Source organism: Lycium barbarum, chromosome 7 (assembly GCF_019175385.1).
Source record: "Lycium barbarum isolate Lr01 chromosome 7, ASM1917538v2, whole genome shotgun sequence".
In the NCBI taxonomy this organism is placed as follows: domain Eukaryota; kingdom Viridiplantae; phylum Streptophyta; class Magnoliopsida; order Solanales; family Solanaceae; genus Lycium; species Lycium barbarum.
The window spans coordinates 128,475,283-128,499,011 of NC_083343.1; the positions used below are offsets into that span (position 1 = coordinate 128,475,283).

General features: G+C 33.4%; 4 protein-coding genes across 4 annotated transcripts; 3 read left to right on the plus strand and 1 right to left on the minus strand.

The window, feature by feature from the left end:
• The first annotated feature begins 371 nt into the window (after positions 1-371).
• On the plus strand, positions 372-8,836 carry LOC132604343 (carboxyl-terminal-processing peptidase 2, chloroplastic). Its single transcript, XM_060317825.1, has 13 exons — positions 372-1,059; positions 3,002-3,371; positions 3,467-3,616; positions 4,386-4,468; positions 4,578-4,786; positions 5,846-5,914; positions 6,113-6,231; positions 6,404-6,479; positions 6,552-6,593; positions 7,831-7,939; positions 8,016-8,113; positions 8,196-8,289; positions 8,464-8,836. Exons 1-13 carry the CDS (start codon positions 985-987, stop codon positions 8,587-8,589), a joined length of 1,620 nt encoding a protein of 539 aa, XP_060173808.1. The 5' UTR covers positions 372-984; the 3' UTR covers positions 8,590-8,836.
• A 2,077-nt stretch (positions 8,837-10,913) lies between these two features.
• On the plus strand, positions 10,914-11,375 carry LOC132604344 (small acidic protein 1). The gene has a single exon (XM_060317826.1). It carries the CDS (start codon positions 11,007-11,009, stop codon positions 11,199-11,201), a length of 195 nt encoding a protein of 64 aa, XP_060173809.1. The 5' UTR covers positions 10,914-11,006; the 3' UTR covers positions 11,202-11,375.
• Positions 11,376-17,090: 5,715 nt separating this feature from the next.
• LOC132604346 (late embryogenesis abundant protein 1-like) lies at positions 17,091-18,535 on the plus strand. Its single transcript, XM_060317828.1, has 3 exons — positions 17,091-17,430; positions 18,034-18,162; positions 18,268-18,535. The coding sequence occupies exons 1-3, from the start codon at positions 17,383-17,385 to the stop codon at positions 18,352-18,354; spliced, it is 264 nt and encodes an 87-aa protein (XP_060173811.1). The 5' UTR covers positions 17,091-17,382; the 3' UTR covers positions 18,355-18,535.
• A 725-nt stretch (positions 18,536-19,260) lies between these two features.
• On the minus strand, positions 19,261-21,200 carry LOC132604345 (uncharacterized). Its single transcript, XM_060317827.1, has 2 exons — positions 20,627-21,200; positions 19,261-19,675 (listed from the first exon to the last, which is right to left on the minus strand). Exons 1-2 carry the CDS (start codon positions 21,078-21,080, stop codon positions 19,449-19,451), a joined length of 681 nt encoding a protein of 226 aa, XP_060173810.1. The 5' UTR covers positions 21,081-21,200; the 3' UTR covers positions 19,261-19,448.
• Between the last annotated feature and the right edge of the window lie 2,529 nt (positions 21,201-23,729).

Genomic DNA, 23,729 nt, shown 5'->3' on the forward strand with positions numbered 1-23,729 from the left:
GACATTTTGAAGGTTGATCATGCGCTGAGAAGGAGTGAGAGATATGCATTCTGCCGCATCTTCATATTGTGTCTGATAGACACACTTTAGTTTGAGCTTAGGCGTTCAACAAAAATATAATAAAATTTAAGTGTTTAAATAAAAAATTCGTGCAAATTTAAGGGACACATATGTATTAGGCTCATATAAAACAAAATCCTTTAATATCTTTCTGGTGTTGCTACTAACTTTTTCTCTTAAATAGAGTAAAATATTCATGACTATATATATCTTATAAATTAAAATATACACTAGTACTTTATAAAAACGGAGACATCTCCATCATTATAACTATATCTACTATCACAACCACCGTTGTCACTTTCGTTGCTATCACTATCAACTACTACCACCACTTCCACCTCTATCATCACAGCTAATACTGCCGTCAACTACCACCAACACCATCGCTAATCACCGATTACTAACACCAATTACTAACATCAATCAACTCCACATCACAATCACAACTATCAATCGTCACCATGGTATCCGTCACTACAACACCAACCACCTCCACCTCCACCACCACCACTACCACTACTAACCACTAGCACCAACCATCACCTCTGCCACCACTACAAACAATTTTCACCATCACTAACGACTATTATTTTTTTCATTTTGTACCAAATAATAATTTTTTTTTATTAAATACATATGATTTAATTATTTTTTATTTGAATTATACATTTATTATGTTAAAAAACAAATAAGTTATGCGCATCACATATTGAAAAAGCAAACAACTTATCTAAAGCCAAGATCTTAATAATTTAAATATCCAAAAGATTGAGCCACTAGGAAAAGGGGATAAAAAAGAAGAAAAAGAGAAAGAGAAAAGAAAAAAGCAAAACGATAATAAACAGAATTGAAAACAAAGCTGGTATCTTTTGTGGCTAAAATTGAGCAAAGCCATTGAATAATTTCGTTTGTGAGCTTGCAATGGAAGCTCTTCTGGGAAGTTCACCTTCTCCTCCATTCATCATTACCAGAAGAAACCCCATAATTGCTTTTAAGGTATGTCAAATTTGGAAAGTTATGTTTTTTATGGTTCTTGAATTGACCCCATTTGCTCAAGTGTGCAAATTTCCTAATATTTCACACTACTATAGTTCAGTTGGTGTTCTTGATTTCATTAGTTTCCCTCAGTTTCAATTTTATGGGATGGTGTTTAACTGGAAATAGAGCTTAAGATATTAAATTTGATTTTGTGTAGTATGATATTAATGGTAGTGGAAGAACATATCATAGTAATGCTTGATAATTGCTTTTAAGATATGTGAAATTTGGAAAGTTAAGTTTTGATGGTTCTTGAATTGACCCCATTTGGTCAAGTGGGCAAATTCCCTGATATTTTATACTACTATTGTTCTTTAGTTGGTGTTCTTGATTTCATTAGTTTCCATCAGTTTCAATTTTATAGAATGTTGTTTGACTGTAAGTTTAACATACTGAGTTGATTTTGTGTAGTATGATATTAAATTAGGGTAGAAGGTTAGTAGGTGGTTGAGCATTATCCCGCTTATTCTTCCATACTAGCAGTTGTAGTATTATCCTTGTAGTTTTTGGTCCTTCGATTTATGTTATTATCTGTTAAGATTATCGTATTATTTTGCGGTAGTTATTGATCCTTTTTCAGGTTGCTTGTCATGCGTTATTTGGTATTTTGCCATGGCTTCTTCATTTCCGTTATTTGTTTTTCTGGACTGTTTTGAATTGCTTTCCTTGAGCCGAGGGTCTATCGGAAACAACCTCTCTACCGTAGGGGAAGGTCTGCGTACACTCTACACTTCTCTGACCTCACTTTGTGGGATTATACTGGGCGTGTTGTTGTTGATATTAATTGAAGTACTGCTTGATTATTTTAGTTTGATGTAGAGAGAGAAAAAAAGTTTAGAGTGAAATTGGGCTCTTTGGTCAAGTAGGCAAAATTTCCTAATGTTTCATATTACTATTGTTTTTTAGTTGGTGTTCTTGATTTCATTAGTTTCCCTCAGTATCAATTTTGTAAGATTGCATTTAACAGGAAATAGAGTTTAAGATATTAAATTTAATTTTGTGTATTATATTGATGGTAGTAGAAGAACATAGTAAAGTAATGCTTGATAATTTTAGTTTGATTAGAACAAAAATGTTTGGAGTGTAAGATGAATTTAGCAGAGGCAATTTCTGTTCATCTGCTTAAGTCCGGAGGAATAATAAAGGTATGCAGAAGCTGGCCCGAATTAAATAATTTTGTTGACTGAATGTTGTATAATATTTTGAAAATCCCGAAAGAGGAGGAGTTTAATATAGATTAAAACAGAGAGAGTTCATTATTTAAGCAGATTGTTTTCTCAATTGTTAAACATTGAAATCCTTTTTTCAATTTAAGAAGTAAATACTCACGTAATTTAAATTTTTCGGAGCCAAATTCGAGTAAAGATCGAAACTTTATGTGGTTATTCATTTTACATATATCTCAAGATATTCAGTTTATTACGAAGATATAGAAATATATCAATCAACTATTCCTCAGTCTCAAACTAGTTGGGGCAGGTTATATGATTCCTTTTTGTCTATTCCGCTCTATTGTGCCTATTGCATTCCAATACTGGTAAATACTGCTTATATTTTGAACATTATTTTAATTAATTGTAAAGGAGCTGGGAAGGCTAAGAAAAGATTAGGAGGAATCATCCCTGAAAGGAACAAAATCACAGATGTTTTGACTTTTGAGCACAGGAAGGAAACATCCGCAGACTAAAATATACCCGTCTTTCTCTTTTGTGTTTTTGGTGCAATAATGCAAAACTTATGTGATGTGTATACTTCCTCAGTTACTTCTGTGGTCAAGAAAGAAACGAATCTGAGTTAATGGTTAATGTTAAATCCTCCTAGCACAGCTTAGTGCTATGTCTAATAAATAGAACTTTGTTGCTTACTTTCTAAAATATCAAATACTCTGAACATTTTGCAGGTGCTTTCATGGAATTCTTTGTGCACCACAAGTAATAACTCTCGATTATATCCCATATTGTGTCTGAAAAGAAGTGGCAATGAGAAATCTGGAAGTTACTCTCCTTTATGCTACATTGAGCAAATGTACAAAAATGAAATGTTTTCTCAGCCAATCTGGAGGCGCAGCAAAATATTCATAGATAAGAAAGGTTTGCTTGTTATACAAAATGGCTTAGCTTTTCTACCAAGAAAATTCATAACCAGTCTCCGCAAAACAGTAAAGCACTCGGAAATATTTAATAGTAAAGTACCTGATATGTTTGTTCGGTCCTGCATTGGACTAATGCTGGTTATGGCAGTTAATTCTGCTGTCGTCAAAGCGCCTTCTTGTAAGTCTGTCAGTTTGGTGGATCATGTCAAGCTTTTCCGTTTTGTAGGACTCGAATATAAGTAATGGATCTCCTATTTGATTCACATTTTACAGTTGCTCTCACCGAAGAGAATATACTTTTCCTGGAGGCATGGAGAACAATTGACCGTGCATATATTGACAAAACCTTCAACGGTCAAAGTTGGTTTAGGTACAGAGAAGACGCACTACGAAATGAACCAATGAACACAAGACAGGAAACATGTAAGTCTGCCCTTTTTTCTGATGATCTGTCGGTACCCGCCCAACCTGCTTATTTATTGGCTCAGCCCATTTTGACCTCTCAATTCAACTCATTTAAAAACTCGGTTGATATGTAGCCCAAATTGATTGTATGAGAAACCTTGTCAAGATATTTCTTTGTTTGATGTGTTATATATAGGCAGAAATAAGGAATTTTTTTTTATTAGATACTTAAAATGTTATAAAAGAACAACCCGCAAGGGTGGCTCAGTTGGTTGAGCATGGGGCTTTCATAATGGAGGTCTCAGGTTTGGAACCCCCTGCTTACGACAACATGGGATTTGCCTTCTGAGTCGAGCTCGTCGCACAGGGCTTGCCTAGTGCGGGTTATCTCTCCTGTGTGATTTGCGAGCTATTGCACAGGAGCTGGGTTTACCCTGTGCGCACCCGAATGGTAGCGGTTGCGGGTTCCCATGTCATTAAAAAAAATATATATATAAAACAAACAAAGAAATTCAAACTTAGTAAGAATTGGCGGGTTGGGTTATGACCTGATTTTTAGCCCAATTTCGCTCAATCCATTTCAGCAAGGTAATTTTTGACCCGCCCATTTATGAACTTAACCCATTTTGACCCGCCTAAATCTAGCCCAACCCGCCCAATTGGCACCCCTACTTGAAGCATTAAACTTGTCTGAAGTCTGAAATGACTTTCCTCAGCTACAGCAGCAGTTTTCCTTTTCCATCCCTTATATGTACATATTGTTAAATCATTGCACTACTGTCTCCAGATGCAGCAATAAAAAAGATGATTGCCACTCTAGATGACCCTTTCACCCGTTTTCTGGAGCCCGAAAAGTTCAAAAGTTTGCGGGTATGGTTTTTGTTTTCTCTTGTCTTGTTAGCTGCTGAATTAATTCCACCCTGATTTGTTGAAAATTTTGCTGCCTAAACGGATATCGTCATATGTTTTTTGAAGGCAGTCGGGAACTCAAAATGCGCTTACTGGAGTAGGTTTGTCAATTGGCTATCCAACAGGGAAAAATGAATCAGCCCCCGGTCTGGTCGTTATCTCAGCTTCTCCAGGAGGCCCCGCAAATAGGGCTGGCATCTCATCTGGTGATATCATCCTACAAATTGGCAATACTAGCACAGAAAACATGGGTATATATGATGCAGCAGAACGGTTACAGTAAGTTTTCTTCTGGTCCTAAAGTGCAGTGTCATTTTATGCTTCACAGTTCAAATTCTTGATGAGTTAAGTGTTATTATGGGTTCACCTAGACAAGTGAAGCACAACGATTGACAGAGCTTGAAGGCAAGGGCAACATCAGTAGACAATATCATATCTCTTCAATAATTAATTTACTTACTTGCACCCAAGGGTGTGGCCTAGGGGTCAATGAAGTGGGTTGAGAACCATGAGGTCTCAGGTTCAAATACACTAGGCGATTTCTTCCCATCTGTCCTAGTCTTGGCGGACAGAGTTACCTGGTACATGTTGCTGGTGGGAGGTGGCAGGTATCCCCTGGAATCAGCTGATGTGCGACGTAAGCTGGCCCGGACACCACGGTTATCAAAAAACAGTTACTCCCTCCGTCCCAAAATAAGTGTCACCTTAGCAAAATAATTTGTCCCAAAATAAGTGTCTCCTTAAGAATTCAAGACAAAATTGGCAAGTGTTTCGAACTATGCCTTTAGCATTAAAGTAGTCCTCTTTAATGTTGCTCAATTCTCAAAAAAACATCTAATGAATAAGAGTAGTTTAGTAAACTCCACATTGTATTTATTGATTTCTTAATGGGCGTGATTTTTTATAAGATGACATTTATTCTGGGATGGAGGGAGTAATATACTTACTCATAACTAACACCTGAGAAATTTAATGCTAGGGTCGACATGCTATAACTTTAAGCCAGAGGTTTTAAACGTTGGTCACTTTATACTGAATTGAACTGGAAATATTCCTGGGGAACAGTATTACTTCTGATTAATGAGGGAGAAACATTGAAGTAGAAGTATTTTTTAATCTTCTTTCATACCTGTGATTTCATAAACAAGAATCGTGTGGCTAATAGGTTTGCAACTGTAGGTCAATATCTCAAAATATTTTCTGATTCTAAGTCCCTAATATCAACAGGTTTGTAGACTGTTTCCCCTAGCGATTCTGTTTGTAGCATAAGTTTTTTCTTTTTGATATATTTTTTCTCCTTATTTAATATTATTATTTATTGTTTTTGTTGATATTCAGAGGACCTGAAGGAAGTAGTGTGGAACTAACCGTACTTCATGGATCCGAGACAAGGCAGCTACCATTGATGTGTGTTCATCGTGTTGAACTCTTCTAAAGTTTTTACAATCTTCATACATTTGTTATTTTAAACATTAAAGAAAAAACTATTAATGCTTCAAGTAAAGATATGTATATATGTTCCATTAATTTTGGTATGATTATGTTCTTTTATCTTTTTAGATAGAGATTCATAGTCTTAACAAATACTAATAATCTGTCTTCCAGACGGGAGAAAGTTTCTCTGAATCCGGTAAAATCAAGAATCTGCAAGCTATCTACTGGAGGAGATGATGCTCCTCAGATCGGATACATCAAACTATCATCATTCAACCAAAATGCTTCTGGTAAACTATGTTATGAACCACTTCTGAACTTTCTTTTCTCTATCGTGTCAATGCATACTTCCACTAAAATTTTCTTGAAATGTGATGATTTCAATACATGTTCAAAGAGTTAAACATGTACGTTAGTTTTTTCATAAATTTCAGCTAAATAGTTATGCGGATCTCCCTGTAGGTGCTGTAAGAGAGGCGATCGAAGCCTTAAGGAAAAACAATGTTAATGCCTTTGTCTTGGATCTTCGGGATAATAGGTGATGAGCTCTCGCTATGTCTTCATTTTAGATAATCTCTAATTGTAATCTGAAAGTTGAAATCTTGTGCAGTGGGGGTCTCTTCCCTGAAGGAGTTGAGATAGCAAAAATTTGGTAAGCTTTTTGTGTTTGGATTTTCCAGTTTGCTGTGTCCAGTCTATTCCCCCCCCCCCCCGGTTCAAAATAAGTGTCCACAAGAAGGAACTAGTTTTATAATTCCAGATTTGCCCCTATTTACTGAAGGCAATAAATAAGCAAGAGTCTTATTAATTGAGGGTAGTTTAGTGAATATATCTTTTTTTTTTTTGTAGGGGTTAGCGTTTTCGTAAGGGGTGTGAAAAAGGCTAAGTGGACACGTATTTTGAACCGGATGGAGTATCAATATGTAAATATGGAGCAGCATCCTTCTGTGACCATCAACGTATATATTGCCAGTTCTATGCAAAAGTAAAACTAAATTAAATACAAAATGGAGTCTCAGTACTTGAATGCTACTTTTTCAATTAGTATTTAGCACATCTTTTCAAGGTTTGATGTAGGTGTTGACAATGAACTTTTAAGTTTCACTGTTCCAAATGATTAGATTTTGTAATTTCGCGTATCTGTGGTAACTTCTTAACTGGTTTGTGGATAAAAAGAGGTATGAAAGACTTTCGAATGTTTCTTTTAGCTTACTGAATTGAATGCGCTCTTTAACTACAAATAGTTTTCTTATAATCTAAGCTGTACTCTCAGTGCCCAGTGGTTCCTTATTAATAACAAGGAAAGTTCTTACCAGATTTCTGTGGTTTTGTTCCTTTTCTGCCAAAGTACTATCAAGGAAGTTCATACGGGATTTCTGTGTACAACCCATTAAGTTACCCCTAAATGTCTGTTACCACCATGAAAACTGGTGCATTCTCAGCACTTACATTGTTTTAACTTGAATGTCTTCCTCTCCTTTTCAGTTACTTCCAAATTAACATCCATTTGACTCTTGATAACTTTTCAAACATTACACACTAAACAAAAAGTTACATCGGACCATGTTTATTCTTGTCAATTCAACTCTTTCCCTCTTTTATTCTTCAATTAAATTGTGGCATATAGGTCCATGTTTTATGAAATCCTAGATGACGCGTATTTGCATCTCTTCTTTTAATACACTACAGTAACGTCAAACAAAGATACTGAATTCAGAGCAGAGATATTGTGAGCTTTACCTTATCTGGGAAAAAAAAGAAAGAAAGAAAGATTATGAGATTACCTTGGTTCAACATGTTATTGCTTGAGCATTTTACACTTTTACACTAATGCTACTGCTTTGCAAGAAGACTAAACCACGTCATGCAATGAATCTGCTGGCAAGCAGGTTGGACAAGGGTGTGATTGTATACATTTGTGACAGCCGTGGTGTTCGAGATATTTATGACACGGATGGGAGCAATGTCGTAGCTGCTTCAGAACCCCTAGCTGTGCTGGTAAGCTTATTCATACTCAGTCATTTACGTCGACATGGATTAAGGTTTGATAATGCTTCCAACATACATTTGTCAGGTAAACAAGGGGACTGCAAGTGCAAGTGAGATTTTAGCAGGTGCGTTGAAAGATAATAAGCGTGCACAGCTGTTCGGCGAACCAACATATGGCAAGGGGTAACAACTTTATTATGTAACAAATATGCCATAGCTGGCAAAAGGAGAATGCTATTCTTACGTGTTTCTTCTTCTGATACAGTAAAATCCAGTCAGTATTCCAGCTATCAGATGGCTCTGGCTTGGCTGTTACAGTTGCTCGGTATGAAACTCCTGCTCACAACGATATAGACAAGGTCCAATCTCTCTCTCTCTCACTCTCATTCTGATACGTAGTTGCCACGAGCAAATAGGGTAATCGAATGTGGGTTTACCCTGTGCGCACCCGAAGGGTAGTGGGGGTTCCCATGTCATCAAAAATGGGGTAATTGAATGACGTTTTTGTTTGTTTGTATGCATCGTCTTTCTAGGTTGGTGTAATCCCGGACCATCCTTTGCCAGCATCATTTCCAAAAGACGACGAGAGCTTCTGTAATTGTCTTCAAAATCCCGCCTCTGCTTGCCACCTAAATCGAGTCAAGCTATTCTCAAAATGACTGAAAATACCCTGAGTCGAGCTATTCTCAAGATGAATGAAAATACCTTACTTTTCAACATATTGTTTGTAGATACCATTGATTCTTTTACCAGATGCAAGTTGATGAGTTTGCTTGCATGCATTTCATGTTTGTACATACAAAGAACCAAGAACAAGGGACAACTTCAATTTCTATTGTTGAACTCTTGCTCTAAAAGGGGTCAATTTTGCTCCTGAACTATTTGAAATGGAACGACTTTTCCCTCCGTTTTAGCTTCCACTTTTAATCAAGTATCTCAAAAATGCCCCCGCAGTTAGCCAAATAGCTCAAAAATGTCTTCCTAACAGTTGCTCCAGTTTGGATGGTAAATAACAGTCCTAACAGTTGCTCAAAAATCTTTTCGGATGGAATAACAAGAAGTATCGCTTTAAGTCAGTTCAAGTATCTCTCAACTTCATGCTAGTTGAAGTCTGCAATCCAAAGTTTCAATATATTCACCTCTAATTCGGTCTCATTTCATGACGATACTAAATTTATCTTATAAAATCTTCTAAAATTACTCCCTACATAAAATTACTCCTACGTCTCAAATTATCCGTAGTGTTTATTAAAAATAGTTATCTCAAATTATTTATTTAACACAATTAATTATCTTCCCCCCCCCCCCCCCCCCCTCCAACCAAACACCCTCTCCCCATTTTTACCCTTGCATTAATGGACACATATAGAGTAAACATTTAATGAAAAGAGATTATAAGTTAGACATAAATAAGGGTAATGTTAATCAAATATCCCCTCCTAATTAATATTTCTTACTGGAAGTGTAAAACAAAAAAGCGATAGTTAATTTGAAACGGAGGAAGTGGAGAATTTCGAAAAGTCACACTTGTAGCTAATATAAATTTAACCCAAAAGACAAATAAATAAACTTCAAACACAACTAGTTTGTTAGGATTGTGTTAGTGTAAGTTTAACGTTTAAAATTAACGAAAGAAAAGCTTAGCATTGAGATTGTTTCGTGTAAGTACTCATCCAACAAATGCAACCATGACGTGTGTTCGTACATAAACATTTAGCATTTAATTATGCTTAATTAACATGCATACTCACATCATTAAATTATATAATTATAATAAATATACATGATTTAATGTAAACACTAAAATTGGAGTTCTCACATATTTTTCACGATCCTTCAACTTAAAACGCTACTCTATAAATAGCCCGTTTGCACCTTTTTGTTTGGAATCACCTTTTCACAATCACAAAATCCAATTTCAACGGCAGAGAGAACGTACAACTTATATATAACGATAATGTAAATAAAGTTTTACACAATCATATCAGTTAAAATGGGTATTACAATCTTAAAAATAAATAAGAATACATAATTATATTATAACCTTTCATAAAAAGATAAAATCATAATCTTTCTTACATGTAATCCTTCGCAACAAAGTGAAAATTATTCCTTTTGTCCAATAATAAGTGTTGTCTTAGCTAAAAAAATTATCTCATAATAAGTGTTACCTTAAGAAACCAAAACATAAAGTGATTAATTTTTTCCCACTCTATCTTTAGACAAAAAATGACAAATTAAAGTAACATCTAAATAGTAATTGAAAAAGTCACATAATAATTTGCTATTATTGAATTCTCGATGTTTGTTTTAATCAAGAGAAAAAAGTTATTTATTTTTAGTACATAGGAATAATTTAGTAAACTTCACACCGTATTATTAATTTCTTAATATGTCTGTTGTTTGTTAAGGTGACACTTATTATGGCACGAAGGTAGTATAATCTCAGAAAAAAAAAGTAGTTAGGAGTATTTATTAGGAGTTAGGACACGTAGTATGACTTGATAGTTTAAATAAACGGAAAAGGGTTAAAATTACACCTGAATTTTGAAAAATAGTTCATTTATATTCTTCGTTATACTTTAGGGCCAATTATATCCTTACAGTTATACTATGGGGTCAATTATACCCTTATGACTAACTGCTGTCACGTGGCATCATCCCAACCCTTCAAAATTATTTTACCCTCAAATAATTTTTTACCCACTAAAATAACTCAACAATTTTTTTTCCAGTAAAAATAATACGATGATGCCACGTGGCAACAATTAGTCATAAGAGTATAATTGACCCCATAGTATAACTGACCCTAAAGTATAACGAAGGGTATGAATAAATTATTTTTCAAAGTTCAGGGTAATTTTGACCCTTTTCCGTTAAATAAATCAAAAAAATATTAGTTGAACTCAAAAAAAAAGAAAACTGGATCATTCGATTGTGTGGTTCGGCCCATATTTGACCCGATTTCTTCAACTGTAGAAATACGCCGTTTGCAATTCACCTCTTAACAATTTGCACACCACAAAGAGAAGAAGAAGAAGAAAGAAAAACAAGAATAATAGGTGAGATTTGAAGAATGAAGCCAATGGTAGTTGATTATTTAGCAGATATGGAAGAACAAGGTTCAACAATGGCTATGGATGTTGATGAAGTTGACGCTATTGACATTTTCGGTGAAAACCCACTTGGTGGTGAACATCTACTCCGTCTTGCTGATGCTGATTTCTTCAATTCTTTTCACGATGATTTCGATGATTCCGACATTAACTAAATTTCAATTTCCCCTAAAACAACAACAACAAGTGTATGTGTTGTTCCTATCCCCCTTCTAGGGTTTATTAAGCCCTTTTTTTTTCTATGATTGGTACGTTGTACTTAATAACCTAATTTTTGGATGAAACTTTTATCATAGTTTATATGATCTAGAAAAGGAATTATTTCGTTTTTTTTACTCCCTCCGTTGAGTTTGGGAAAATACATAGTACTCCCTCCCTCCGTTCCAAAAAGATTGTTCTAGTTTTGACTTGGAACAGAGTTTAAGAAAGTACTAAAGACTTTTATAGAGTAATAGATTATATGCTTATTCACATAGATTTTGGGGTTTTAATTGCTTTTGGTTGCTGTGTTATAATTTTATTATCATGAAGGCAATATATAGTTGGATGTTGAATTTAACTGATTATTAGATGTAGGAGTTTCTAAGCTGTTTTTTCATCTTTTTTTTTATTATTATTTGTTGAATTTTAAGGTTCTGAAACTGGAATTTAGTTGATTAATTGTTGAATTTTATCTGTTTGTGTTCTTCAATTCCTTTCAGAATGATTTCGATGATTCCGATATCAACTGAATTCCATCCTTAATTTCCCCTAAAAACAACAGCAACAACTGTATGTGTTGTTACTCTCCCTTCTAGGGTTTATTAAGTCTTTTTTTTCCTTCTTAATGATTGGTACGTTGTACTTAATTTGGATGCTCTAAAAATTTCATAATAGCGTTTTTGTTTTTTTTTTTTTTTTTTTTTTTTTTTTTGTTATATGCTTCTTCACATAAATTTTTATCGTGATTTTGTTTTTGGGGGGAAAATATCCTTTACGCCAGGTAGCTCATATTTTGAGTTTGTTACCCTATTTAGACACTATTATACGCTTTTATATAAGGTTGATACATTATGTATACTGTTTTCCCCTGGTATAATGTTGTGTATAAACTGAAAATATGGCTACGTGGTGTAATTTTTATGTTGGGCTGTATATGTTTGAAAATTTCCCTTTTTTGTTGGATGTGGATATAGCTACGTTCGATTAATTGTTGTAATTTAGGGTTCGGAAAGTGGATTATTTGGAGTGATTATGAGGTTTAGGCGGATTCTTCAATTCCTTTCAGGATGCTTTCGATGACTCTGACATCAACTAATGGAATATCATCCTTAATTTTCGAATGTTCTAGAAATTTTATCATAGTTTGTCTGCTTACTCACATCAATTTTATCGTGTTTTTAATGCTTTTTGGCGTGTGTTCTAAATTTAGCTGATTAATTGTTGAATTTTAGTTGTTTTTGTCTTTCTGTTTGTGTTCTTCAATTCCTTTCAGGATGATTTTGATGATTCCGACATTAACTAAATTGAATATCAACCTTAATTTCCCCTGAAAAAACAACTGTATGTGATGTTATGGTACGTTGTAGCTAATGTTCTGAAGGGATAGACCTAATTTTTGGATGATCTAGAAAATTTATCTTAGTTCTTATGCTTGTTTGTATTAGTTTTTGTGTTTTTTTCTTGAAGCTTTTGGTTGGGCTTTGTATTCTGAGTTTCTGATCATGAAGCAATATATAGTTGAATGTTGAATTTAGCTGTTTAATAGGTTTAGGCAGTATTCGTTTTGGTCTTTCCGTTTGATTAATTGTTGAATTTTAGCTGTTTGTGTTCTTCAATTCCTTTCAGAATGATTTTGATGATTCCGATATCAACTGAATTCCATCCTTAATTTCTTCCAAAAAAGAACAACTGTATGTGATGTTCCTCTCCCTTCTAGGATTTACTTAGCCGTTTTTTTTTCCTTCTCTATTACTGAACATTGTACTTGATTTTCTGAAGGAACAAAAGAAATTTTATCGTAGTTATGATAGTTTATATGCTTATTCACATTAGTTTTTTTTTTTTTTTAAGCTTGTGGTTGGGCCTTTGTATTCTAGTTTTTCTGATCATGAAGCAATATTTAGTTATTGGATTTAGCTGATCATGAGGTGTAGTAGTTCTTAAGCTGCTTTGGTTTCTCCGTTTGGTTAATTGTTAGATTTTAGGGTTCTGAAACTGGATTTTTTTGTAGTAATTTTGAGGTGTAGGCAGTCTCTAAGATGTAAGAATTGATTTTGGTCTTGCCGTTTGATTAATTGCTTAATTTCAGGCTTTTGAAATTGGAATTTGTTTGGTAAAGTAATAGCAAATTGCCGTATGCAAGCAGTAGACCAAAAAGAAGCAAATTGACCGGAAAAATATGGTTCTCTTTTGAAGACAATCATCTATACTAATAGCCTAATAGGTACAGATATCTCGAAACATGGCAGATCTAGCAAAAGATAGAAAACAATGGGAGTTGAAAATCCGTAGAGGTGCTACCAACTAGAAGACTAGTGCTTACTAGAGGACTCTCGGTATATTAGATATATAACCACTAAAGTATTTTGGAGATCCCCCAGTGTTAGATAATCCTCAAGTATGGAATATCGAAATATTATGGATCCAAACGACCGGTCATGATAATGAAGATTCATACTCCTAATCCCGAACTAGATTGGGATTGAGGCATAATTGTTGTGTTATTGTTGGGAATTTTATTGTTGCCTTGTCATTGTTGTTACAAATATGCGTATGTGCAAACTTTGTTGACTGCAAATCCGGATTAAGAAGGATGGTTGTGTAGGTTGAGTGTGCGTGATAAAAGGATTGAATCTTCCTGATGATAGGTGGAATGGCGATTCATGTAGTCAAACCCAGTTAATTTGGGATTTAGGTGTAGTTGACTGCTTTTACATATTTTTTAATTGATGATTGCCCAAATTTGTAATCTGCACTTTAGAGTTTCAATTGATACTTTTCGAGCAAACTGCATGAACCGTTCATTGTATTTCACTATTTCCTCGTAGAAAAGCTGTCAGCTTCTGTAGTATCACTTTCTTGGCGAGTCAAATTGCTGGAGGCAACATCTAAGTTTAGGTTACTATGTTCTGGCATTTCATTGCTTATGGAATGCATGGATAATACTCTGGGTGGCTTGATTCCACAATTTTGTTTGGGATGGTGTTGGCTTAGTTTAATATATGCCGTTTGTACTGATAAAAAATATATCATATATGTCATTCTTGAAGCTTGTTTTTTCATATGCCAGTACTGTGCATAAACGGAATATGTATCGCGAGAACATGAAGGCATTTCAAATTGCTCTTATCTAGGTTATGTATGTGAGTATGTCTTGGTTGTTCATGTATAGCAAGTACCAAGGAATGTTTGGTTTTGTCTGCAAGATTGGAACTTTTGCTTTCCATCATAGGGAATATTTTACCATTTCTTTCATAACAGAACCTATGGAATTTCTTATCGTTGGAAGTTAAGCACTCAGGCAAATTTTTCCAATGACCAATGTCTAGTTTCTGTTTCTTCTGATTACGTCCTTGAATGAAATATGACTGGAGATTTAACCAACCTCCAGAGGATAGTTAGTTTTTTAGCATTGATATTGATTTTTTATGTAGCATGTGTAGGTACTTGAATCCTAAATTGGTCACATTAGGATCCTTTGCTTATATAGATTTACAACCTTGTGATGACGCTGATATTTGTGTTGTTTGGAGATGCATGTCTTTTGAATTTGATTGCTAATATTGGCTTACAACCTCTTATATACCAGTACTGTGGATTTTACCACTCGTTGGAAGGTTAATGAATGGTTTAGGTATCGCGAGAATATAAAGGCGTTTCAAAATGTTCTTATCTAGGTTATGTATGTCTTGGTTATTGATGTATAGTAAGTACCAAGGGACAATGCTAGTTTGAAATTGAAACTTCTGCTTTCCATAGCAAGTTAGGAAATATTTTGCCCATTCTTTCATAACGGTAATGTCCTGGCCAGTTTGTGCATGCCTCGACTACTCCACAGAGTACCTACTATACATCTGTAATATCTTGCGATCACAAGTACTCGAGTGATGTTTCTGTGGTTGCACGTCTGTTGCTTCTGGTTACACCCATGAAAAGGACTGAAATAAGACTGGTGAAATCGAACTTGTAGAGCTCATTTAGGACATTATATTGATGAAATTATGTAGCATGTGTAGGTACCTGAGCATTACGATCCTCTGTGAATCTCGATTTACAGCCTTATGATATTTGTGTTGTTCTTACCCATGGTGTTGAGTTCTGTAGAACATAGTTATTTTTTTTTCAACGGGGAAACGGCAATGACTTAAAAAATGGCCTGCCTTGTCTAGAGCGTAGTTACTGTATATAACTAAAGAAACAAGTAAACTAACTGCATCAAGTAGGCAGTTTTGTAGAACTGCGCTGTGTGAGTAGCCAATAACAAAAGGTAAAAGCTTCAGGATGAATGCAATTGTTCGAGTTGTTTCCTTTGTAAACCATTCTCCTCATTATGAACGGTCGTTCTCTATTACCAATTTTTCTTCATCAAAATCGGATGATTATTCATGGATGTGGCCTATGGGCACTCGTTTTGCGTAAAGTTTAGGACACCCTTTAGTCTAGATATTGTATCTTCCATCTCTTTTTGTTGTATACATTGAAAGGAGTTTTCAAATAAGGAAAATAAAATTTAGATGAAGTTTATCAAAGATGTAATAATTTGTTTTCTACTTTATGTCCATCGGTTTTTGAAGGCATAACAGCCATGAACCAATTGCTTCTCCTTCAAAGGAGAAGTAGACAAGAAGAAAAATAAGACAAAAGGAAAAATTATTAAAGGTTGTTTTATACTTTCCACCGACAAATTTCAAGTAGGCTAAACAGGAAAGGCTTGGGCAACCGCTAAAGAATGTGGTACAGTGGATGAGGTTGTTTCTCTCTCTTAATCAGAGATTTCGGGTTTAAGCTTTGGATAGGAAAAAGTATTGGTAGGGAGCTATTTCCGTACAGTGGATGAGGTTGTTTCTCTCTCTTAATCAGAGATTTCGGGTTTAAGCTTTGGATAGGAAAAATTATTGGTAGGGAGCTATTTCCTCATTTGACTCTACGCAGCACAAATTCAGATTAGTTTGGATATAGGATGGAAAATCAAATAAATTAAAAAGAAAGAAAGGCTTGAGGAAATCGATCCATGATATGGCTGCAACGGATAACAACTTGTACTTAAAAGTGAATTCGACAAGTGCTCAAACTGTACCATCTAAATGACGTTTATTATTTATTATTTACATGCCCCACTCAGACATTTTCACCAGGAAGTGGACAGAATAGCTGTCCCAATCCTTCATGCATTATTTTTTGGCATTAATCTACAGGTTAAGGTCATGTCTAAATTTCTTACCTTAATGTTTGACCTTTTAGTATTAAAAAAATAAAATAAGACAAGAAGCTGAAGTTTATTTAGATTGTTGTTTCCTAAAAGTGAAATGTTGTAAGAAATCAAGCATCCGAGACAATAGATGTTAATTGCTGTTAGTTATTTACATTTGATTCCCTCCAATAATATATCTTACTAACTAAAAGTATCTTTGTTCGTAGCACGACATTTTTTGGATTCTACTATAATATTTTCTTTTTCTGAAATCTTTGCACTTTGATCTTTCACGGGAAATGTACGTTGTCATGTAATATCTGTCTTGGGGTTTTTGGTTCTACCTTACGTCGAATTGATACTGCGATTATTATTTTTTCGATTAGAGAGGTCAATCATTCTAATGCCATTAATATATATAAATGAAATGTTATTATCATTCTAATGCGGTTAATATATATAAATGAAATGTTATTATTATTTTTCTTAATAAGGAAATGTCATAAGAAATAAACATTTTCCAAATATATAGTTATAGTTAAAGTTTATTGTATTTATATTACTCCCTTAACATATCTTTGTCATTATCACAGATTTTTTTTTAGACTCTATTCTCAAAAAAAAAAAAAGGAAAAAGAAAAAAAGAGAGATAAAATACAAAAAATGGAATGAAATAAAACATGAAAACATCTAAACATAGAAGGACTACACATACTTATCGCAATGGCAAACAAAAGTAGCCACAAAAATGCAGATAAAATAGCAGCAAAATGTGCATATCAATTATCTGAAAACCAATCATTGAAGAACCTCTCTATAAAAGCTTTTCATCAGCCTAGAAGGTTGTCATGTATATTGAATGCCAAAAACATAAAAAAATAAAAAAAAAATAAGGAGTTTTAATATTTAATATTTATATTTATAATTATATATCAAGAATCAAGATGGCAAGTGCTCAATGCAGTCGTGATCAATTCAATAGCCAAGCTGAGGTGAAATATCATGTCCCAGAATATGTTAATATCTCTGTCTCAATTAAACTAAGGAATTTAAATACATAATTTATTTCATTCGTTTCATTTTATATGATATTACTTCATTTCTAATTTGTTAAAAAAAACGATATATTTATACATTAGAAAGTAGATGCGGATTCAAGATTTGAAGTTCATGGACTCTGGATTCTAGCCGTTTGGGGTTGCTGAGTTCTAAATATAGTATTTGTACATATTAAATGAATTTTTAAAGACAAATACAGAGTCTGAACAAAAAATACTGAGTTCTGTCATACCTGTACCATAAACAATACATCCCTCTATTTGGAAAGTCTAAAACTTTTAACTTCATTTTCCCCATTAATGATATGCTCTTATAGCCATAGCAATATCACGACGTGTTTAATATCTGTGGCTCTAAGAATACTTTTAATAAGTGCGATTTTTTTTTATCTATTTTAAAACTCAGTGTCTAATCAAATCATCATTATATAAAATAAAACGGAGGAAATAATTTTTTATTATAAAAATTACGTTTGACAAAGTTCTTAATTTTTTTCTTTTTTTCATTTACTCTTATATACTTGCAATTTTTCGTAGGCCAAATCAGAGCAATGGGTAGAATCAGGTAACAGTAGAGCCTCTGTTAACAAAGTTGAAGATGCAATCCAAAGAGCTCGTGAATCAGCTCAACAAAAAAGGGAACAAAATTCTGGATTCCTTCACCATGTAATTTTATTTTTATCAATGATATCTTTTTTTTTTTTTTTTTTTTTTTTGAAAAAAATACTTTTGGTACATTTTAATTATTTTTCTTGTTGGTTTGTGTTTTAGACTGGAGAACAAATGATGCACATGGCTCAAGATGCTGTTGATGGGGTGAAGAACACATTTGGAATTGGATCAAACAAAAATAAGTGAAAGACAATACTACCATTTTCCAGGGAATTATCATCACTATGTTATAAGCATTTGTAATTAATCAGAATTATCATCACTATGTTAATATTATAAGCATGTTATAATTTTTTTTATTTGTGTTTGGGTATCATACTACTTGTAAAAAAAAAAAAAAAAACTCAATATAAGATATGCGTTATTTCTTTTCCATCTTCTTCCCTTCTTGTCTATCTCTTTCGGTCAGATTTAGTCATGCTTCCTGTGCCGATGAAGGATAGTTTCAGAGTTCGAGATGTTTGGGTTTGAGGATTCCACAAGTGTTTTAGAGTATGTCATGCTCTTTACAAACAATAGGTTGTAGTTTTGAGTTCCAACAATAACCACATAAGAAAGCTTGTAGCATGGTCTCTAGTCTTGTTTTTGGCGAGCCTGATTCTCTGTGGCATAGACGTCTTTGATCGGATAAAGACAGATACATAAAAAGTATACATTGCGGGTGCTTGTAAAATTACTAGGTAGCCGTAATGAATTTCTTATTTTCTTTTTTATATAATAGTAATCACAAGAAGAAAATGGGGATCATGGTCTCCTCTCTTGTTTTGCCAAGCTTTATTCTCTATAATATAGACGTCTTTGATTGGATAAAGATAAATATATAAATAGTATACAACGAGGGTGCTCGTAAAATCACTAGGTAGCTGTAATGAAACTATTTTTCTTTATGATACTAGAGTAACCACAAGAAAGAAACAGGGAGCATGGCTCCTAGTCTCGTTTTTGCTGATCCTGATTCTCTATGGTGCAAAAGTCTTTGATCGGATGGAAACGTAACTATACGACAAAGCTTGTAAATTACTAAGTATCATATTTAACTCATCTCGAGCAAAAACTGCAAAAAAAAAAAAAAAAAAAAAAAAAAACAGTCCCTGGTCATAAATTAATCACAATATACTAGACGGGTATGTGAAGTTAACAAGTAACAATGTTCTTGAGAAGAACATATCATGAGAAGCTATTATGTGAAGCAACTTAATACTAAATGGAACCAAAGAAACATTGGTATTTCTATGATCTTTACTTGTAAATTCTTCTTTTCTGGCATGAGTTTATAAATTCTAGTTTTTGTAAAAACCTTTAGAAAGGCTTGAAACTTTTTTGTTGTAGCTCATAATTTTCAAACTTTGCCTCAAAATATCAATGTCCCTCTCCCTCTTCAGTTCTTGTTTCTCCATTGAAGCAATTTTTTCTTTTAAATATGCAATGGCTTCTTCTTTTGCTTTCAACTCCATATGTAGATCCTCTAGTAATTCCACTTCCTCTGTTCTCCAGCAGAGTCTTTCTCCTATGAAACAAATTAAGCACATAAATAATGGTAGTGTTAAACAATAAGATATCACTTTAACACTATAGAATCCTTTTTGAATCTTATCAGTCTTATCAGTAAAGTTTAAGTTCTATTAAGTTTAGAACTCAACATAAGAGGTTAGGCTGTAAAATGTCACAAGACTTGAATAAATGCCAAAATAGAACCTTAGTTAAACTCCCTCCCACTACTGAATGGTGTGATGGCATGGTAAGAGTCCCCCTCTTAATTAGAGATCTTGAGTTCGAGCCTTAAAAATGAAGTCCGAGAATGCTTTACCCCATCAATGTGAATGGCACGAACTCGAATTATTTGGACCGGAAGGTTTTGAATACTAGATATTTTATTGCCTTCTTAGTTAACTTCAGAACTCGCGTTTTTGCCATCTATCACTAGATACAAAGAGCTAATAAATTGCAAAATTTTAAGCCAAAACAAGAAATAAATTCCCTCCCCTCCCAAAGAAAATAAACGAAAAATGGTAGGGAGGGAAGTGGTGTAGGCAAAAAAAAAAAGAAAGTACTAAAAAAGAGCTCTTTTTGGAGGAGAAGAGGAGCAAATGGTAAGGAAAAACTATTTTAGGTACATGGTCAGTGTAAAGAACTATCTAAATAAGCTTTTGAGTTACCTTCGCATTCTTTATGTAAACGAAATTCAACAACTTATATATATTTTGCAATTTTCAATGAAGGAGATTCAATTGAATTACTTGGGACCATGTGCTCTGCCCCTTGTTAAACCCCATTCCCCACCCCACAAAAGGAGGGAAGTGGTGGATGAAAAGGCAAAAATGAAACTAACAAAAAGAGCTCCTTTTTAATACATGAATAGCAAATTATTTAAAGAATCTATAAGTCATCTTCTACCTAAATTCTTGTACATTAGGGCATAAACCAAAGAGGACCATATACATCTGAAAATGAAAGTTACCTTGATCTGTCCTTCGAATAAGTTCATCAAGCTCATTTTTAATGACAAAATAGAGATTTTTCCACTTCTCAATAGCCTCATCTCTTCTAACTTGCTCTTCTCTAATTTGCTCCAACAATGAATTTCTCACCAACATATGACACTCTTTATTATCACATTTTTCACTTACCACTTCTTGATTTTCCACTCCTTTAAACTTCTCTTCTTCTTTATGATCTTCCAATTTCTTCTTCAACTTATTCACTTCTTCTTTAAGTTTCTTCTTTTCTTGCTTCCACTCTGCCTCTTTCAAAGCAAAACTAATCATTTCTTGCTGGTAAACTTGACTCTCATTTTCCCTTATGCACATTATTTCACTCACCTCTTCTTGAAGAAGCCTTACTTTATACTTCAATCCTTCAATAATTTTTGCATTTGGATTGCTTTTATGATCTTTTGTTTGAAGACTTCCCATTTGCTAATAGTCTTTTGAACTCTATGCCCCTTTCTTTTCTCCTAATGGAACTATTTGTACTTGGTGACTATGTGCAGGTTTTGTATTGTTCTGATAATAAAGTTGTGAAAATAGGATCTCGTGTTACTATTTGAATAGAAGAAAATGATTTTTTTTTAAATTTTTTATGTGCTTTTTTTCGGATCTCTATGTAAAAAAATAAAAATCTCTTGTAAAAATGTCATAAAACTAAATAAAGTTTGTAAAAGACAAAAAAACTAATTCTCCCACTAAAGTTGAGCTCGGTGACGAGCCAGAAATTTATATAAGGGAATTTAAAAGAAAATAATAGAATGTCACATATAGAATATGAATCAGTGATCAGACTAATTTTTGGATGTCTTTGTCAGTTCACTAGACTCTTTTAGAATTCAATAATTTATATTTATATACAATAGAAAAGGTCGGTGTTATGCAATTTACAAAGTATAATTACCTCAACGAAGGGGAATCATTGATTCCACTTCTCTCTACTTAGCCAACACTTATTGGCTCAAACACTATCGTTGGTTTAAATCAAGAGTTAAACTTATATGCATAGTTTGAAGTTTCTTACAATCAGGTCACTTAAAATGTAACAATAGGTATGACTAGTTACCTAAAATATAAGGCCAGGGGAGGATTTTGATGATTTTAATTTTAAGGTTCTTAACATTAAGATCATTATACCTTTAAGATTATGAGTTTAGATCTTATATTTATTGTAACTTTAATAATTTTACATATATATTATGCTTTGTGCGAAAAATATTTGTTTAGATGAACCCATTGCCGAAGAGGTGCATTTGCCGCAGACAACTTGCTACTCCCTTTGTTCCCATTTATGTGATAGACTCTTTCTTTTTAGTTTATCAAAAAAAAAATGATACATTGTTATATTTAAAAATAATTTAACTTTAAACTTTCCCTTTTAACTTTAATAAAATGTTTTATAGTCACACAAATATCTATGACTTGTTTTAGATCAAAAGTTTAAAAAATATTTTTTTTAAACTTCGTGCCTAGTAAACTATATCACATAAATTGAAACAAAGAGAATATAACATATTAAAATATGCTGATATTATAAAAACTTTTTAAACTGTCATTGTGTATTAATAGTGAAATGCAACAGGTGGTGTGTTGGATGAATAAAAGAGGAGTGCGGGAAGGGACATTAAGTGCCTGAAAAAGAGGTTCCAACAACACAATAGAGAATGTCAAGTGTGAAGTGATGGCACTAAGTCAATTATTAATAATGGGACTGTGAAAGATGCTTGCGAAACACAAATAAAGCCAAGAATTTGAAAGTTTTGAACATGAAATGACAGGTTGTTAAGCCTAAATCCACATATATTTCCAAAAAAATCACATGTAAATTATTTATAGGAGCGTCTGTAGGGTATTGAATTTTAGATCTCTTTTTTGTGGAGTACTTATTTTGCAAGTTTTTCTTCTTTGGGGCCCTACATTCACGGCGGCAAACATGGTGGGCAACAAACAAATATTTGTTTGTATATATATGCCTTTTTCAGCATGGTGTTGCTCAACATTATAATAATATTTTATTTGGTTTTTAAATTATTTAAATTTGACAGTGTGATTTTTTTTTTCGTGATACACTATAGATTTAACATGTTATAGCAAATTATCTTCATTATTTTTCAAGTTATGAATCTCTCTAGAGTCAGGTACCATACATTTTTTAGATAATCTGATAGTGTAATATCTTTTTAAATTGTCAATGTGTAGAAATTCAACTCGTGAAATAAAAGGTAAAGAACTTATTCTGTGAAAAAAAAAACACAACGAATTTCATCTCAAAGATTAAACCCACAAATGAGGAGTCAATGGTTGGAAAATACATCACTTGGAAGCTAATTTTTTCATAAGGGGTAAAGTCTGCGTGCACTCTATCCTCCCCAGCCCACTTCATGAGATTATACTAGGTATGTTGCTATTGTTGTTGTTTGGAAACTGATTTTTTAATTTATGTGCCTAAAAGAGAGTATATTCACGCTCTTTTCGGCAATATCTAGAGGGTCGAGGCTATTGAAATGCCAACTTCAAGGGATAATTAGAACTAGACAAAGTTTAAATACTCAGTCCGTTCCATATTAGTTGTCACATTTATTATTTGCACGCCCCAAGTGTATATTGACTATCTTACTCTTATCTCTCTCGAATAAATTGCACTCTAATTAATATTGGCTATTTTCAAGAACACGTGTCAAGGATATAAATGGATAAAAATAATTAATTTCATTGTGATTTTGTAAAATGACAAGTACTTTTTAGTAATCTTGACAACTAATATATTAGGAGGGAATACACATTCAATAAAATGTGCCAAATTGGGCATCTCCAACCCTAAGCACTATTTTTTACACCAAAATGGTGGAAATTAACTCCAACCCATGACTTTATTTTTTTACACCAAAAAAGAATATCCCTTTTATATTCTTCTCTCTCTTCTATATTATATTATTTTCTTTTATTTAAATTTTATTTTTTTATTTCATAAAACAAATCCTTTCTTTTTTTCTTTTTTTCTTTTTTACATATTCATCCCATATAATTCATATTCCTTTCTTATATAACCATTTAATATAAAATTATTTTATACCTTAA

Excerpts from the sequence above, each read along its gene's own strand:
- LOC132604343 (XM_060317825.1), top strand. The coding sequence starts at position 985 with ATGGAAGCTCTTCTGGGAAGTTCACCTTCTCCTCCATTCATCATTACC. Across the intron at positions 1,060-3,001 it reads ACCCCATAATTGCTTTTAAG|GTGCTTTCATGGAATTCTTT; the intron begins GTATGTCAAATT and ends AACATTTTGCAG. Across the intron at positions 4,787-5,845 it reads GATGCAGCAGAACGGTTACA|AGGACCTGAAGGAAGTAGTG; the intron begins GTAAGTTTTCTT and ends GTTGATATTCAG.
- LOC132604345 (XM_060317827.1), bottom strand. The coding sequence starts at position 21,080 with ATGGGAAGTCTTCAAACAAAAGATCATAAAAGCAATCCAAATGCAAAA. Across the intron at positions 19,676-20,626 it reads TATTCGAAGGACAGATCAAG|GAGAAAGACTCTGCTGGAGA; the intron begins GTAACTTTCATT and ends TTTGTTTCATAG.
- LOC132604344 (XM_060317826.1), top strand. The coding sequence starts at position 11,007 with ATGAAGCCAATGGTAGTTGATTATTTAGCAGATATGGAAGAACAAGGT.
- LOC132604346 (XM_060317828.1), top strand. The coding sequence starts at position 17,383 with ATGGCAAGTGCTCAATGCAGTCGTGATCAATTCAATAGCCAAGCTGAG. Across the intron at positions 17,431-18,033 it reads AATTCAATAGCCAAGCTGAG|GCCAAATCAGAGCAATGGGT; the intron begins GTGAAATATCAT and ends AATTTTTCGTAG. Across the intron at positions 18,163-18,267 it reads ATTCTGGATTCCTTCACCAT|ACTGGAGAACAAATGATGCA; the intron begins GTAATTTTATTT and ends TTTGTGTTTTAG.